The 13,612-nt window shown below is 39.4% G+C and overlaps 1 protein-coding gene across 1 annotated transcript in view; it reads left to right on the forward strand.

Moving 5' to 3' along the window:
- Positions 1–603: 603 nt before the first annotated feature.
- PIP5K1B (phosphatidylinositol-4-phosphate 5-kinase type 1 beta) overlaps positions 604–13,612 on the forward strand; it is a 210,870-nt gene continuing 197,861 nt past the window's right edge. The window contains exons 1-2 of the mRNA XM_017873042.1: positions 604–688; positions 4,802–4,870. Of these exons, the coding sequence (XP_017728531.1) occupies positions 4,802–4,870 (69 nt within the window). The 5' untranslated portion in view covers positions 604–688. The remainder of the gene's footprint in view (positions 689–4,801; positions 4,871–13,612) is intronic.

Below are 13,612 nucleotides of genomic sequence, written 5' to 3' on the forward strand. Positions count from 1 at the left end.
AATCCATTTTTACTTTATACTTCTTTACATTTTTAAATTGATTACAATAAGCAAGTATCTCTTCTGTATCAAACATAATTATAGCACAAGAGCTTTTTTGAACTTTTCTTTGAAGTTGTGTCGTCTAATCAACCCTTATGGAAATCACAGGAAATTTATCATAGGGATAATATTGAAAAATTGTCCACATGTCACATGTTGTCTCCTCTATGAAGATCCATGGGAGAAATTTCCACTCCAGCTTGCATCTCTGGATACCTGTGGTTCATTTGAGCCACTGCTTTGCTTTTATCTTTTCCTCATTATGCATCTGGTAACTGATCATGTTTTCCTTTCCTCTGGAAACCAGGAATCTCAGAGTCAAGTTATAGACTGTAAAGCTTATTCAACAACCATACCAGGCCCTGTGGCTTATGTTCTATGCACAGCCCTTGCTGATGGAGTCATCTTGCTCTCCACGTTTATTTTCCCTCACCCACATTCCTTCCTTTGTTTTAATTTTAACTGCTTATATTGCATGTATCCTGATAGCTACCTCTGATCTTTTTGGGGAGATGTAGTAGGGATATGAATAAGTAATGACCAGAAATTTCTATTTTACAGAAACCTGGGAAAGAAAACGATCTCAACAATGAGTAGGCCACCCATCACTACCAACTGCAGATGACTTGCCGTTTTGTTTACAAAGGTAAGGAATATAGTCTATATTTTTCATTAATTCTGATCAAATCAGTATAGAGCCCTTACCTTTTATCGTAAATATTTTACAAATATGCTAAAACATATATCTAGCTCATAACCTTTAACTTTGACCTCAAATTTGAAACAAACATCAAGCAAACAGAAACAAGAAATTTTATGAATTTTGGCATGCCAGAAGGGTTTAAAAAAAACCAAGATGTGGTGTCTGTTGTTAATTACTATGTGTGGTTAAACTTTTAAACAGTATTTCCCTTATTTTTAAGTGTAGCAGTGTTCACTGTAGAACACTTGGAGAATCTAACAAAATATAAAAATGAAAACCTAAAGCATTTATAATCCCATCATCTGTAGATAATTACCAGAACTTCTGAGAATGTCTTTCCTCCTTCCTTTTATGTGTACATGAAAATACATATGATTATAACTTCAAAAAAAATTTTAGAGACGATGTCTTGCTGTGTCTCCCAGGTGAAATTCATATAATATAAAATTAGCCATTTAAAAACGAACAATTCATTGTGTTCATTTTTAGTACAGTTTAGTACATTTACAATGTTACGCAACCACTACCTCTATGCAGTTCCAAAACATCTGCATCACCCCCAAAGGAAATTCAGTGCAGTCAGCCCTTGGTATCTGCCGGGGATTGATTCCAGGACCTGTGGATACCAAAATATACTCAAGTCCCTTATCTAAAATGACACAGTATTTGCTTTTGTTTTTCTTTTTGAGACAGGCTCTTCCTCTGTTACCCAGGCTGGAGTGCTCTGTTACCCAGGCTGGAGTGCAGTGGTGTAATCATGGCTCACTGCAGCCTCAAACTCCTGGGCTCAAGCAATTCTCCCACCTCAACCTCCTGTGTAGCTGGGACAATAGGTGCAAGACATTGTGCCTGGCTAATTTTTTATTTTTTATAGAGATGAGGTCTCACTGTTTTTCCCAGGCTGGGCTTATACTACTGGCTTCAAGTGATCATCCCATCCCAGCATCCCAAAGTGCTGTGATTACAGGTGTGAGCCACCATGCCCAACCTGATTATATAATGTTTTTTAAAATGATGTTTTTAATTCATACTTACCTTGGCTTCATTAGTTACAGATGATGTGGTGCAGAAGCATAACAAGTCTAAGAAGAAACAGTAGTCATCATTGTGACCATTGTAATGGCCCTTTGCAGTTTACCAGTACATCCCCAAGCATCTTCTTTGTCCATGCTGCATGGCCTCTCCGACTCCAATGTCCCTGGTTAATAGGTTCATGTGAACTTTGTTAAACATCACTCTATAGGAAAAACAAATAAATAACCCTTGAATCCAGATGATAGTTCATGGCCTTTGTTTATCATTATTATATGTTTCGTGCTGCTTAAAAGGAAGTGTTTTTTTAAAAAAATAGAAGTTTACATGTTTTTCTCCTCTTCCCTACCGTCAAGTCAGGGGTGATTCACAAAGTAATAAAAAATACTTTAAGACCATCTCATCCTCCGTCCTTCATTCATGCCAGTTAGTTAACCTCTCATTAAGGCTGTTTTTTTAAGCACCCTTCAGAGTTGCTCTTGTGGTTTTTTGGTTTTAAAAGCTGCAAAGTCTTAAAAGTGAAATTATTAGAATGACATTCTTTAGGGAGGTCTTGGCTCTGTTAAACAGTTGAAGGCCTGTATTTTACCCTGAGCATGATATATAAACCATTTAAATTCTTCTGGCACTTTTATTCAAAACTTGCCGAAATATTATTATAAAGAGACTAGAAAAATGAATTATTCTTTAAGTCAATTTAAGCAGATACAGATGGAAAACAATAGTTTGTGAAACATCTGTCCTTGAAGACTCTATTCTAACACAGACAGATTAAATAGACACAAATAGAACTGCAAAATTATGTAAAAGGGGGGTTTGATTGGTGGGCAGTACTAGATCTAGTGAGGTTGGCTCACCGTGATTCTTGCATTTATTTTCCTGGATGGTTTTTAGTCATATCAAGCTCATGGCAGTGTGGGTAAACTCAGTCACTTTGTTCCAAGGCAGAGAAATAGTTGATTAATTCCTAGGTTTAGCATATGCTATGTTTATTAAAAGCCCAGAATTTAAAGCATGCTTCAAAGGCATAAAAGAAAGTCAGAAATTTTACCCTTCCTTGGTATTAAATGTTCTGCATGCAATTTAAGGTAAGACCCTTAAATATTGTGGTTCCCTAATTATGAAGTTACCCTTGTTTACCACAGAAGTAACATAACTGACTTTAAAAATTCAGATGAATTATAGGTTACATGTGAAAATCTTATCATTAGGAAAAGAGAGAAACACATTTGAAGATCAGATCTCTCAATGAAAAAATATTTTATCTTAAGGCATTAAAAGAATTCACAAAGATATGTAATAGTTTTGAGTGTATAAGAATGTAAAACTTCTCTATATCATAATTATGAAACAAGTTAAAAGGCACACGGTAGACTGGGCACAGTAACTGATGCCTATAGTCCCAGCACTTTGGGAGGCCGAGGCAGGAGGATTGCTTGAGCTCAGGAGTTCGAGACCAGCCTGGGCAACATAGCAAAACCCTGTCTCTACCAAAATAATTACAAAAAATTAGCCAGACCAGGTGATGTGCACCTGTAGTCCCAGCTACTTGGGAGGCTGGGGTGGGAGGATTGTCTGAGCCTGAGAGGTCGAGGCTGCTGTGAGTTGTGATGGCACCACTGTACTCCAGCCTGAGTGACAAAGTAAGACCCTGTCTCAGAAACAAACAAAAAGGCACATAATAACAGAAAACTATTAATAATGCACTTGGCAAGCAATTAATGACCTTAAAACATAAAAATAAGCAAACCACTAGTATGAATAACCATAATAGGTAAAAATCAATAATGGAAACATTAAGACCTCCATAAATGGACGAAACAATGGAAAACTCGACGAAATACGAAGAACTAAAAATGATGTGAAAACGATGTTAACCTTCACCAGTAATTTTCACAGATGCAAATTAAAACCAGGAGATGATTTCTTTTACCTATCAGGTTAGCAAAGCTGTTTAAGATGATAACAGTCATTACTAAATGTGTAATGAAACGAGCCCTCACTCACTGCTGATAGCAGTGTGAATGAGAATATTCTTCTGGAAATAAAGTTACCAATATGTAGTAAGAGCTTTAAATTTTTTAATACCCTAGTATGCCCTAGCAATTCCAAGAATCTAGTCCAAGAAAACATTGATGTTAGATAAAGATATAAGCATAAAATAATTATTGTACTATTTGCAGTAGCAAAACTCTTTGAGCTGCCTCAACTATCCTTCAATATTAGCATTGACTAAAGTATTAACACACAGTGGTGTTCAGAGTGGTATATCTTACAACTAGAAAAAAATTATTCTTACAAAGATATTTTTGTAATCAAATGGGAAAATATTACATAAATGTTCTATGAAAAATACTGGGTCAGATAGTATTGTAAGTTTTTTCATATGAAAATACACGGAACAAAAGGTAGAAATAAATATGATAAAATATCAATAGTGGAGTTGCCCAAGGGTAGTAGAATTGAGTAATTTTTTTGTTCTGACGCATATTTTTTGGTACTTCCCATATATTTTTACAGTGAGCATTTATAACCAGAAGAAAAGTTTTTTAAAAAGCTGTGTAGCCTGGGCACAGTGGCTTATGCCTATAATCTCAGTTACTCGAGAGGCTGAGATGGGAGGACTGCTTGAACTTCAAAGAGTTTGAGGCTGCAGTGAGCCATGATCACACCACTGCATTCCAATTCCAGCCTGGGTGATAGAATGAAACCCTGTCTCAAAAAAAAAAAAATTAAAAAAAAACTCTTTGTAGACAGAAACTTATACACATATACATGCTTTCTTAGAGCATATGGGATAAAATATATTACAAAAAAGTTTTGGATTTATTTTTGAAAGATTAAGGAATGCAGATTTCTTTTTTAGTATTCTGAAATTTTTCTTTCTTCCTTTCTTAGGAACAACAACAGTAGCCATAACAAAAACATGCTTAACTAAAATAGATCCTTTGGTTAGCAATATTATTAATATATTGTATTTCAGAGTAGCATTCAAGTTCAAATGGCAGTGTGTTTCTCTTGTAGATGTCGTCTGCTGCTGAAAATGGAGAGGCAGCACCTGGAAAACAAAATGAAGAAAAAACCTATAAAAAGGTGAGTGTGCATTTTATTTTCTAAAGAGGAACACTGTGTTGCTGTTTGGTACGTGAATATTATCAAAGGCCTTTCTTTCTCCAAAGCAGTTATAAGTTACTATCTTAGTTTCCAGTTGCTGCTATAACTAATTACTGCAAATTTAGTGGCTAAGACAACATACATACATTATCTTCTAGTTCAGTAAGTCAGAAGCCTAACATGGGTCTCCCTGGGCTGAGATCCACGTGTCTGCAGAACTGTATTCCTTCCTGGACACTCCAGGGGAGAGTCCCGTCCTTGTCTTTCCCGGCTTCTAGAGGCTCCCTGCGTGCCCTGTGTCGTGGCTCCCTGCCATCTTCAAAGCCAGCAATGGCTGGTGGAGTCGTTCCCAGGCTGTATCACCCTGACACTTTAAAGGGCCTATGTGATTGCATTGAGCCCTCCTAGGCTCACAGAAACACGGAAAAATATTAATAAAAAGTAATATTCTGTATCTAAAAGTCAGCTGATTAGCAACGTTAATTTCCTCTGCAACTTGAATTCATTTTTGCCTTATAAGGTGACATATTCACAGGTCCCGAGGATTAGGGCATGGGGATCTTTGGGGATCAATTCACCATAATACAGAATATTGAGTGAAGATAGTTGTTTGAAGACCCTTCTTATTCCTAAGAAGAAGGCTCCTGAGGGCATGCAGTGTTCTGTGTATACTATATAAATCCTTTAATGGACTCGCTACTTTCCACCAACATTTAAAACATTTCCTACCTTTGTATTTTAAAACTTTTAAAATGTGAGATGCTCCTCTTCCCCGCCTTTTCTAAGCCGTTCAGATTTTATGTCTTCAGTCCATTTCACAAAAACTCGTTTTCCAGACTTCCTAGTGTATCTTAACTTACCAGTCTTTGACTGATAAATTCTTGATTCCCAGCTACCAAGCTAATGTTCAAACACATTACTGGGTGAAATATGTTCCCAAGCACCTCTACTCCTGATTATAAATTGATTATACATTTTAGCTTTTCAAAGTTCTTGCTATTTTGCCCTCTTAAGAGTAGGAGGTTTGGGTATTGAAGGTTTATTATTTCTTAATTTTTCCCTTTATACTTTGATGGATAGCCTGCAAGACGTTTAGTCATAAAGTATATGAGCTATGTGCTCCGACCACACATTCAGGTCATGGAACTAACATGATGTATTTTCTGTTCCATTTTCATGTGGGGAATATGCACTTTTCCTGATCTTTTTTATCTGACTTTTCCACTCAGCCAAACCTTGAAATATAAACCAGGAGGTTGTCATTCAAAGTGATGGTGTGGTTGGAAAAGAGTTGGGTAAAGATTCAAGAGCTCAGAAGTGTCACAGTATATTTTATAAAATTTGTACATCTGGCCAAAGGCAACAATTACACTATTATTTATTTTTAGACACAGGTGAAAAACCAAATCCTGTCTCGTTTACCCAAGATTCCATGTACATTCATTCAAGCGTGGACCAACACAGAGATGATTACATTGCTAGCCTGTTATTACTTCAGATCAGTTTCAGGTGGTATTCTCAGTCAGCATTAAGATGCACTGAAATTCTTGACTGAATTCTGACTTACAGGAGAGGCTTTGTGGCTGCAAAAGTTGTAGAAAAAATGTGACCATGACATCTCAGAGTTTGCTAAGTGTACCCTGCCCAAGAACTTCTTTAGTCAAGCAGGTTTTCGATAATTAGTATAGGTAATTCTATGATTAATGTCTCTAGTAGGATATTTAACTCAGCAATGTTTTTTAGGTTGTAAAAACTGAAAATCAAATTCTATGGTAGGAGAAATAAGGAAAGACACAGAAAACCTAAAGGGACCAGAAATTTTTTTTAAATGAACAATGTTTTATGTGTAATAGTATCAGGATCTTATTAATGATTTCTGGTTTAAGGTATAAGCAATGGAAGGGGATGTACATAGCCTCCTTAAAAAGCACCAAGAAGACCAGCACAGCACTTAGAACTTCACCCCTTCATAAATATGGTATTGATATGCTTAGCAAGAAGAAGGAATCACTTAGAGAAAGTGTTGTTTTACTGACAGATAAAAGCTCAGCTGAATTATTCAGTTTAATTCTCTGATCTTCAAACTGAAGAAGGTGTTAATGATGGACTTAGGAGTTAGATATTGCAAGTGTGTTTATCTCAGAATTAGGAGAGGTAATAATAAGAGGCACATAAGCTATTGCAAATATGTTTATCTCTAGGCCCAGGTAAACCATTTCCCAGACGAAAGAATTCAAAGCTAGAATAGGAAAACCTCTGAATGTGAGCTTTAAACAAATTTGAAAATGGGAAAATTGTCAGAAAACAGGACATAGCAAATATTATTCCTATTTTCAAAAATGAGGAAGAGTACATTCTGGAAACCAGATTATAAGTGAGCCATTCCCCAGTATAATTTGAGCATTATTATTAAACATATGGTTTATACATATTTAGAGAGGAAACATATCTTTTACAAACCTGGAGAAGTTCATAAAGATGTAGTTTATTTCAAACTAACTGCATTTCCTATTTTGAGAGAGTCATTAAATTACTCATAAAAAGTATGTTCAAATTTAATGAGTCTTGATTTAAAGGCATCTAAAAGATTCACTAGTCTCCTTTCAGACAAGGTGGATAAGTATGGGTTAAATATTATGTTTAGTGTGTTTGTATTGGACTAATGGTCTCAAAAACTGGCAGTTTTACTCCCTATTCACTCAGTCTCTACCAGCATGATGCATGAGTTGGCCCTGGGTAGCTTACCATGCTCACCCATGACCTTAGTGAAAGCATAAAAGCAGTGCTTTGCAAATGCAAATGACAAAAAACTGTAAATGATAGCAAACAGACTACACGAGCTTTGTCAAGGCCACCATACATCTTACTCCCTTTACAAATACCTTAAAGTTAAATTTCTTTCCCAGTCCTGAAGCCCTGACCATCAGGTATGCACAGATTTACTAAGAAGCTTTGATAACCCATTGTTTTTGCCTTGACTGAAGCCAATCCATGGATCCCAGGTTAAGGCCTCTGGTCCTCTATTCTAGGAGTGAGAAATATACCACAGGATTTTATGAGTAGCTTACAGTGGAGTGGGAGAGGCAAGACATGAAAACAATTTTACAACACAGTAGTCTATAATGAAGAGTTCAAAAGGGAAGAAACCAATATTGTTAGAATTAAGCAGCAGGTTTTGGCTTTCTGTATTGAGCCCCAGATTTACTGGGCAGCTGCCAGCAACATTCAGCATCATGAGTGCTATGATTTCCACGTGCTATTAGGGAACACTCAGTGTTCATGGGACAACTTTACACTCTGTGTCTCAGCTATTTGCATGTGATTATTGAGGCTGGCTGCCTTTTGTCTTGCAGTTGACCATTTCCTGAATCCGTTCTCAGTTCTTGGCAAGCTCAGGAAGAACAGCTAACACTGGGCCGTGAGGTTAATAATGTCTTCAGCTAATGGCTAAAATAAGAAGTTTGATTTTAGCTGCATAAAACAAACAAGCTGCCCATTAAGACAGGCATTAAAGGCTGCCTGGCTTTATTTACAGAGTGGAGTATTGCCATTATCAGTTAATTTATTGAGTGCTTTCCGCAAGAGTTGTAAATGCAGAAGTCTACTGGGGCCCCGCAGCTAAGAAGGGAGTGAAAGAACGAGGGGACCATGGAAAACAGGAGAGTCCGCACCTTCCTTAAAAGGGGCAGCAGGCAGTCAGCTCTAGCCAACAGAGCTATGAATGAATGCTCGCCGGGGGTTGCCAGATACTCTAATGTTTCAAGAAAACAGAGATGAAAATTTTGATGTGAAATCTGCCATTTTTAAATGACAGTAACTAATTCAAACATTTTTAAAAATACACTCTGGACAAAACAGTTTGCCTGTGGACCCTATCTGGCCCCTAGGCAGTGGCCAGTTTACACCCTCTGACCTCCCTGTTGGTATAAAAAAGTGAGAAGGAAAAAGGAGGATGCAAAAGAAATGTAAGAACTTGTCTCTGCCTCCCCTGACCTTACAACTTATTTGGGAGAAAAAAGATGGACCCACATGAAAAAATTAAATCTTGACCCAAATTGGTGTTCAGTAAGTGCCAAGACAATTGGTATTTCTCTTTTACTTTTATTTTTTTTGAGTTGGAGTCTCACTCTATCACCCAGGCTGGAGTGCAGTGGCATGATCTTGGCTCACTGCAACCTCCGCCTCCCGGGTTCAAGCGATTCTCCTGCCTCAGCCTCCTGAGTAGTTGGGACTGCAGCTGCACACTGCCACGCCCAGCTAATTTTTTGTATTTTAGTTGAGATGGGGTCACCATGTTGCCCAGGCTGATCGCGAACTCCTGAACTCAGGCAATCCACCCGCCTTGGCCTCCCAAAGTGCTGGGATTACAGGTGTGAGCTACTGCGCCTGGCCAGAAATTCCACTTTTTAAGTGACTGTGCATTCTGATTTACCTACTTGTTTGTCTTGATGGCAGGGAGTCCAATGAGCACAGGCACAGAATTAGGGAGGAGCATGATTTGTTGGCATTACAGGACAGGCTGGCCTGGATAAAGCTAAGTGGCAGTGTCTGGGGAAAGTAGTAGGCAGTTTTGGAAGTATGGGCTGGCTCTAAATGATAGCTACCCTTGGGTGCTGGTTTGAGGTGTTTGGATTTTATGTTCTAGGCCAGTGTTGTCCAGTGGAACTTCCTGCAATAATGGAAATATTCTATAATTTGCACCAGTGCAGTAGCCACAAGCTATGTGTGGCTGTTGGGCATTTGAAATGCGGCCAGTGTGTCTGAGGAACTGTATTTTTTAACCTTAATTTTAGTTAAATTTAAACTTAAATAAGCACACGTGGCTGATGACTGCCATGCTGGGGAGTACAGTTTTCAGGCAGTGATGTACTGTAACATTGTTGTAGGGGCTAGTGACAAATGAAAGGCCTGTGCAAAGCCAGTGGCAGAGCACAAGTTGCACAGGGTTGGGGGAGATGACACGGGAAGACTTTTGTGTTAGTTGAGCAACAAAGTTGGGTGCAAAGTTGAGTAGGAAAAGATGTGGGGAATATTTTTGAAAAGAAAATTACATTTCCAATCAGTGTGACTATCAGAAGTTTTCTGCCATTGGTGGAACTAGAGAAGCTTGGGAAAGAGTATTGTGTTATTTGGGGGGTTTGTTTGTTGTTTAAAAAGGCAAGAGACTTAAAAGGAAGCAGGAGGCAGAGCATGAGTTTACTTGAAAGAGGATGGTTTCAATGCAAGTAAAATACTGATGCTAGAGATTCAAGTTTTGTCTGTTTTATATGTGAAGAAATGACCCAGCCCCACTTCTCCAAAACAAACAGATGTCAGGGTAATTCAATGACATATGCCAGGTTACCTTGCAGTTCTTTGTTAGGGAGATAATTAGAAGCTCCAGTCACATGATGTCCCATGTTGTGATTTGTTCATTGGACTGGGCCACTGTTTCCCAACCACCAGGGCCTAGACTGTCATGGGAAACGTGCACTGCCATTTGCTTTTCTTCTTGTCTCACCTCTTCACCCTGAGGTTGTGGCTCCAGGTCCCTCACCCCTTCCTCTTCTGCTTCTCCCTCCTTTCTGGGCCTCCCCACAATAGGCCTCCACTGGGAGATTCTGGTTTTGATGACCGCAGGCTGCTGTGGGGGCAGAGGCCACCTGCCTGTGGCACCGATGCCTCGCCTACAGTGTGTAGTCTTTTTAGCTAGTTTTCACCATGACAGGCACACGTGCTGACAGCACTCAGAAAGCTCCAGTGAGAAACTGACCAGACCAGGACACCCACAGGATCCTTGACCCAAATGCCCAGTTTTTTTCACTTTGTTTTATTTTTGAAGACCTTGGTGGTTACTTCATTCCAGTGTCTGAGACAGTTTCCTATCAGTGGAGGCAGGCAGCAGTGAGGTAGGAGGAAATAGTATCTGACCCCGACCACATTCCAAGGAAAGATACCTTTTATTGCTTTTTCAATGTGAGTAAGATAATGGCTCAGAGACACTTTGATCTAAGATGAAGTATTTCTTTAAATACAAGGTATTTTATAAAATATTTCTGACCGCTGGTAACACTGGCTGTCTCCAGGGAGAACCAGGTAGTAGGGTCCTTAGTTGGTGGGAAATTTCTCTGTGTAAACCTTTCTATGGCCAGGCATGGTGGCTCGGTGGCTCTATGGCCAGGCACAGTGGATTACGCCTATAATCCCAGCACTTTGGGAGGCCGAGATGGTTGGATCACCTGAGGTCAGAAGTTGGAGATAAGCCTGGCCAACATGGTGAAACCCCATCTCTACTAAAAATACAAAAATTTGCTGGGCATGGTGGTGCAAGCCTGTAATCCCAGCTACTTGGGAGGCTGAGGCAGGAAAATCACTCGAGCCTAGAAGGCAGAGGTTGCAGTGAGCCGAGATCACGCCACTGCCCTCCAGCCTGGGCGACAGAGGGAGACTCTGGCTCAAAAAATAAATAAATGAATACATCTTTCTATGCATATTTAATTTTGAACTATGTGACGGTAATACCAATTCAAAAATTGAACAAATAACATTTCAGGATTTTGGAGGGAAGAAGGGCTGGAGTATGTTCTCTGTCCTGACCATTCTTCTTTTCCTTCAGATTCTGGAAAGCCACCACTTCCATGAAACAAGCAAATTCGCTTGTGCTAAGCAGCAGTTGTCATGAATAGCAGCTATGCTGGTCTCTAGGATGAATGACCCTTTGGTATTCTAAGTGTGATTCCTAATCCACCTTAATCCGAAACACCCTGACCTGCTGGTTCTCAATCAGCAATTTTGCCCCCACCCCCAGGAAGATTTGGCAATGTCTGGACATATTTTTAGTTGTTACAATGTGAGGGCTGGTGCTACTGGCTTCTAGGAGATAGAGGTCAGGGATGCTGCATCTTACGATGCAGAGGATGGACCCCCAAAACAAAGAATTATCTAAACGTTGTTAGTGCCAAGGCTGAGAAGCCTTGTTCAAATCAAACTACCCTTTTTAAGAGGAGGGCAGATGTGAGTCTAGCTCTTCCAGATACTGGTTGATAACCACAGGCATTTTTCCTAGTTGTTGTGAACCTTACTTTTTCTCATTGATAAACTGTAATTAATTAATATCTACCCGAGCTGGCTCATAGTGCTGTGAGGATCAAACAATTTAACAGGCATGAGCAAATACTGCGAAAAGTAGAATACTAATGAGTGAAGTCACTGTTTTGATTAGCAAGAATGCAATCTCTGAGCCTCTGATTTCCAGATTAGTTCTGTGGGGACAGAGCACTGGATTCCCGGGGAGAAGGGTTACTTAGCCTCCTGGGGCAGCTGCAGTCAAACCTGGGCATGGGAGGTGAGCTGACAGTACTGGGGCATGATGCTGTATGCGTCCCAACAGCAACAGGTGTCTAAAATCAGGGAGAAAGATGTGCTCTTAATAGTAAACAGGTGCCACTGCACTGCAACCTAGGCGACAGAGCAAGACTCTATCTCAAAAAAAGAAAAATAAAAGTAAACTGCTGTTGTGTTTTTAAAAATTAAGCAGCAAGGAGGTGAGCTGCTTCATTTACAGAGGGAACATTTTAAAAATAATTCCATTACACTTAAAAACATGTGTAATCACATCACATTACCATGCACCCCCCGCCCTGGCAGATCACCCCTCCAAACACTTGCGCTTCTGTCTTCTTCCTCACTAAGTACTAAAGCAGGTGATTGCAAATCTGCCTTTACAACTTTTAAGCAGGACATTACAGATAATTAAGCAAAAAGAATCGGCAGCTTCAGATTTAAAACAGCACAAGCCAACCCTCTCATTAGCCTGTTGCCCTGAGTGGTTCATTCTTAAGTGACCTCTTTCAGCATTCGCTTTGGAGGGGGCCTCCATATGTTAAGTTCCCCAGGTTTATTGTACTTCTGCCTTCTGATTAACTGTAGACGCTGTGTTTTGGTCCCTAATACCTATAAATATCACATTGCTGTCTCTAAAACACAAACTATAGGAGATCATATTCTACACCCAAAACTTACTGCACGGCTTCCTTCAGGGGCAAAAACCCCCACAATGTTGAGTTTGGTGTGAATGGCAGGCGAGGAGGTTGGGGTGTTGAGTGTTACTGCCGCCACTGGGGCTGTCTGAACTGTGGTCCCTTTTCTCAGGGCACAACGATGCTTTTGTTTTTCAATTGAAAGGCTTAATATAAGCAGGTGTTCACTCGCTTCCCCGCACAGCTCAGCCCACCGGGTTCTGATCTGGCCAGCAGGCCCCGTTTCCCCGAGGCCTGTGGCTCCTCCACTTTCCTCACTCACTACCTGCCCTCCTTTGCCTGAGCACATAAAAGAGATTTTTTAAAGGTGACTCTTAAGAAGTTGCAAAAGAACATAAAAATTTAAAATTCTAAAGTTCTCTGTTCTGAATTTGGGAAAAGATGGCAGCAATGTAATTTAGGTTCTAGTCTTACATCTACTCAATAATCACAGGGAACATACCATGTGCTTATTCAGAGTTTTTGCTGTTTTATGGAGTTACAATCATTGGCTGATGGAAGAATTTTATTTATCAAATATATTGAGTTTATTTTAACCAGAAGCCTACTAATTCAGTGAATTAAAGCCTAATTATTACCAATCAAGAGCAATTTTAAAAGCAATGCTAATAATAAGAGTTAACATAAGTGCTTAGAGTATGCCAGCTATCATTCTAAGCACTTTGGAAAATTCATTTAATCTTTCTTTTTTTTTTTTTTTTTT

Source organism: Rhinopithecus bieti, unplaced genomic scaffold (assembly GCF_001698545.2).
Source record: "Rhinopithecus bieti isolate Rb0 unplaced genomic scaffold, ASM169854v2 scaffold_7648, whole genome shotgun sequence".
Lineage (NCBI taxonomy): Eukaryota > Metazoa > Chordata > Mammalia > Primates > Cercopithecidae > Rhinopithecus > Rhinopithecus bieti.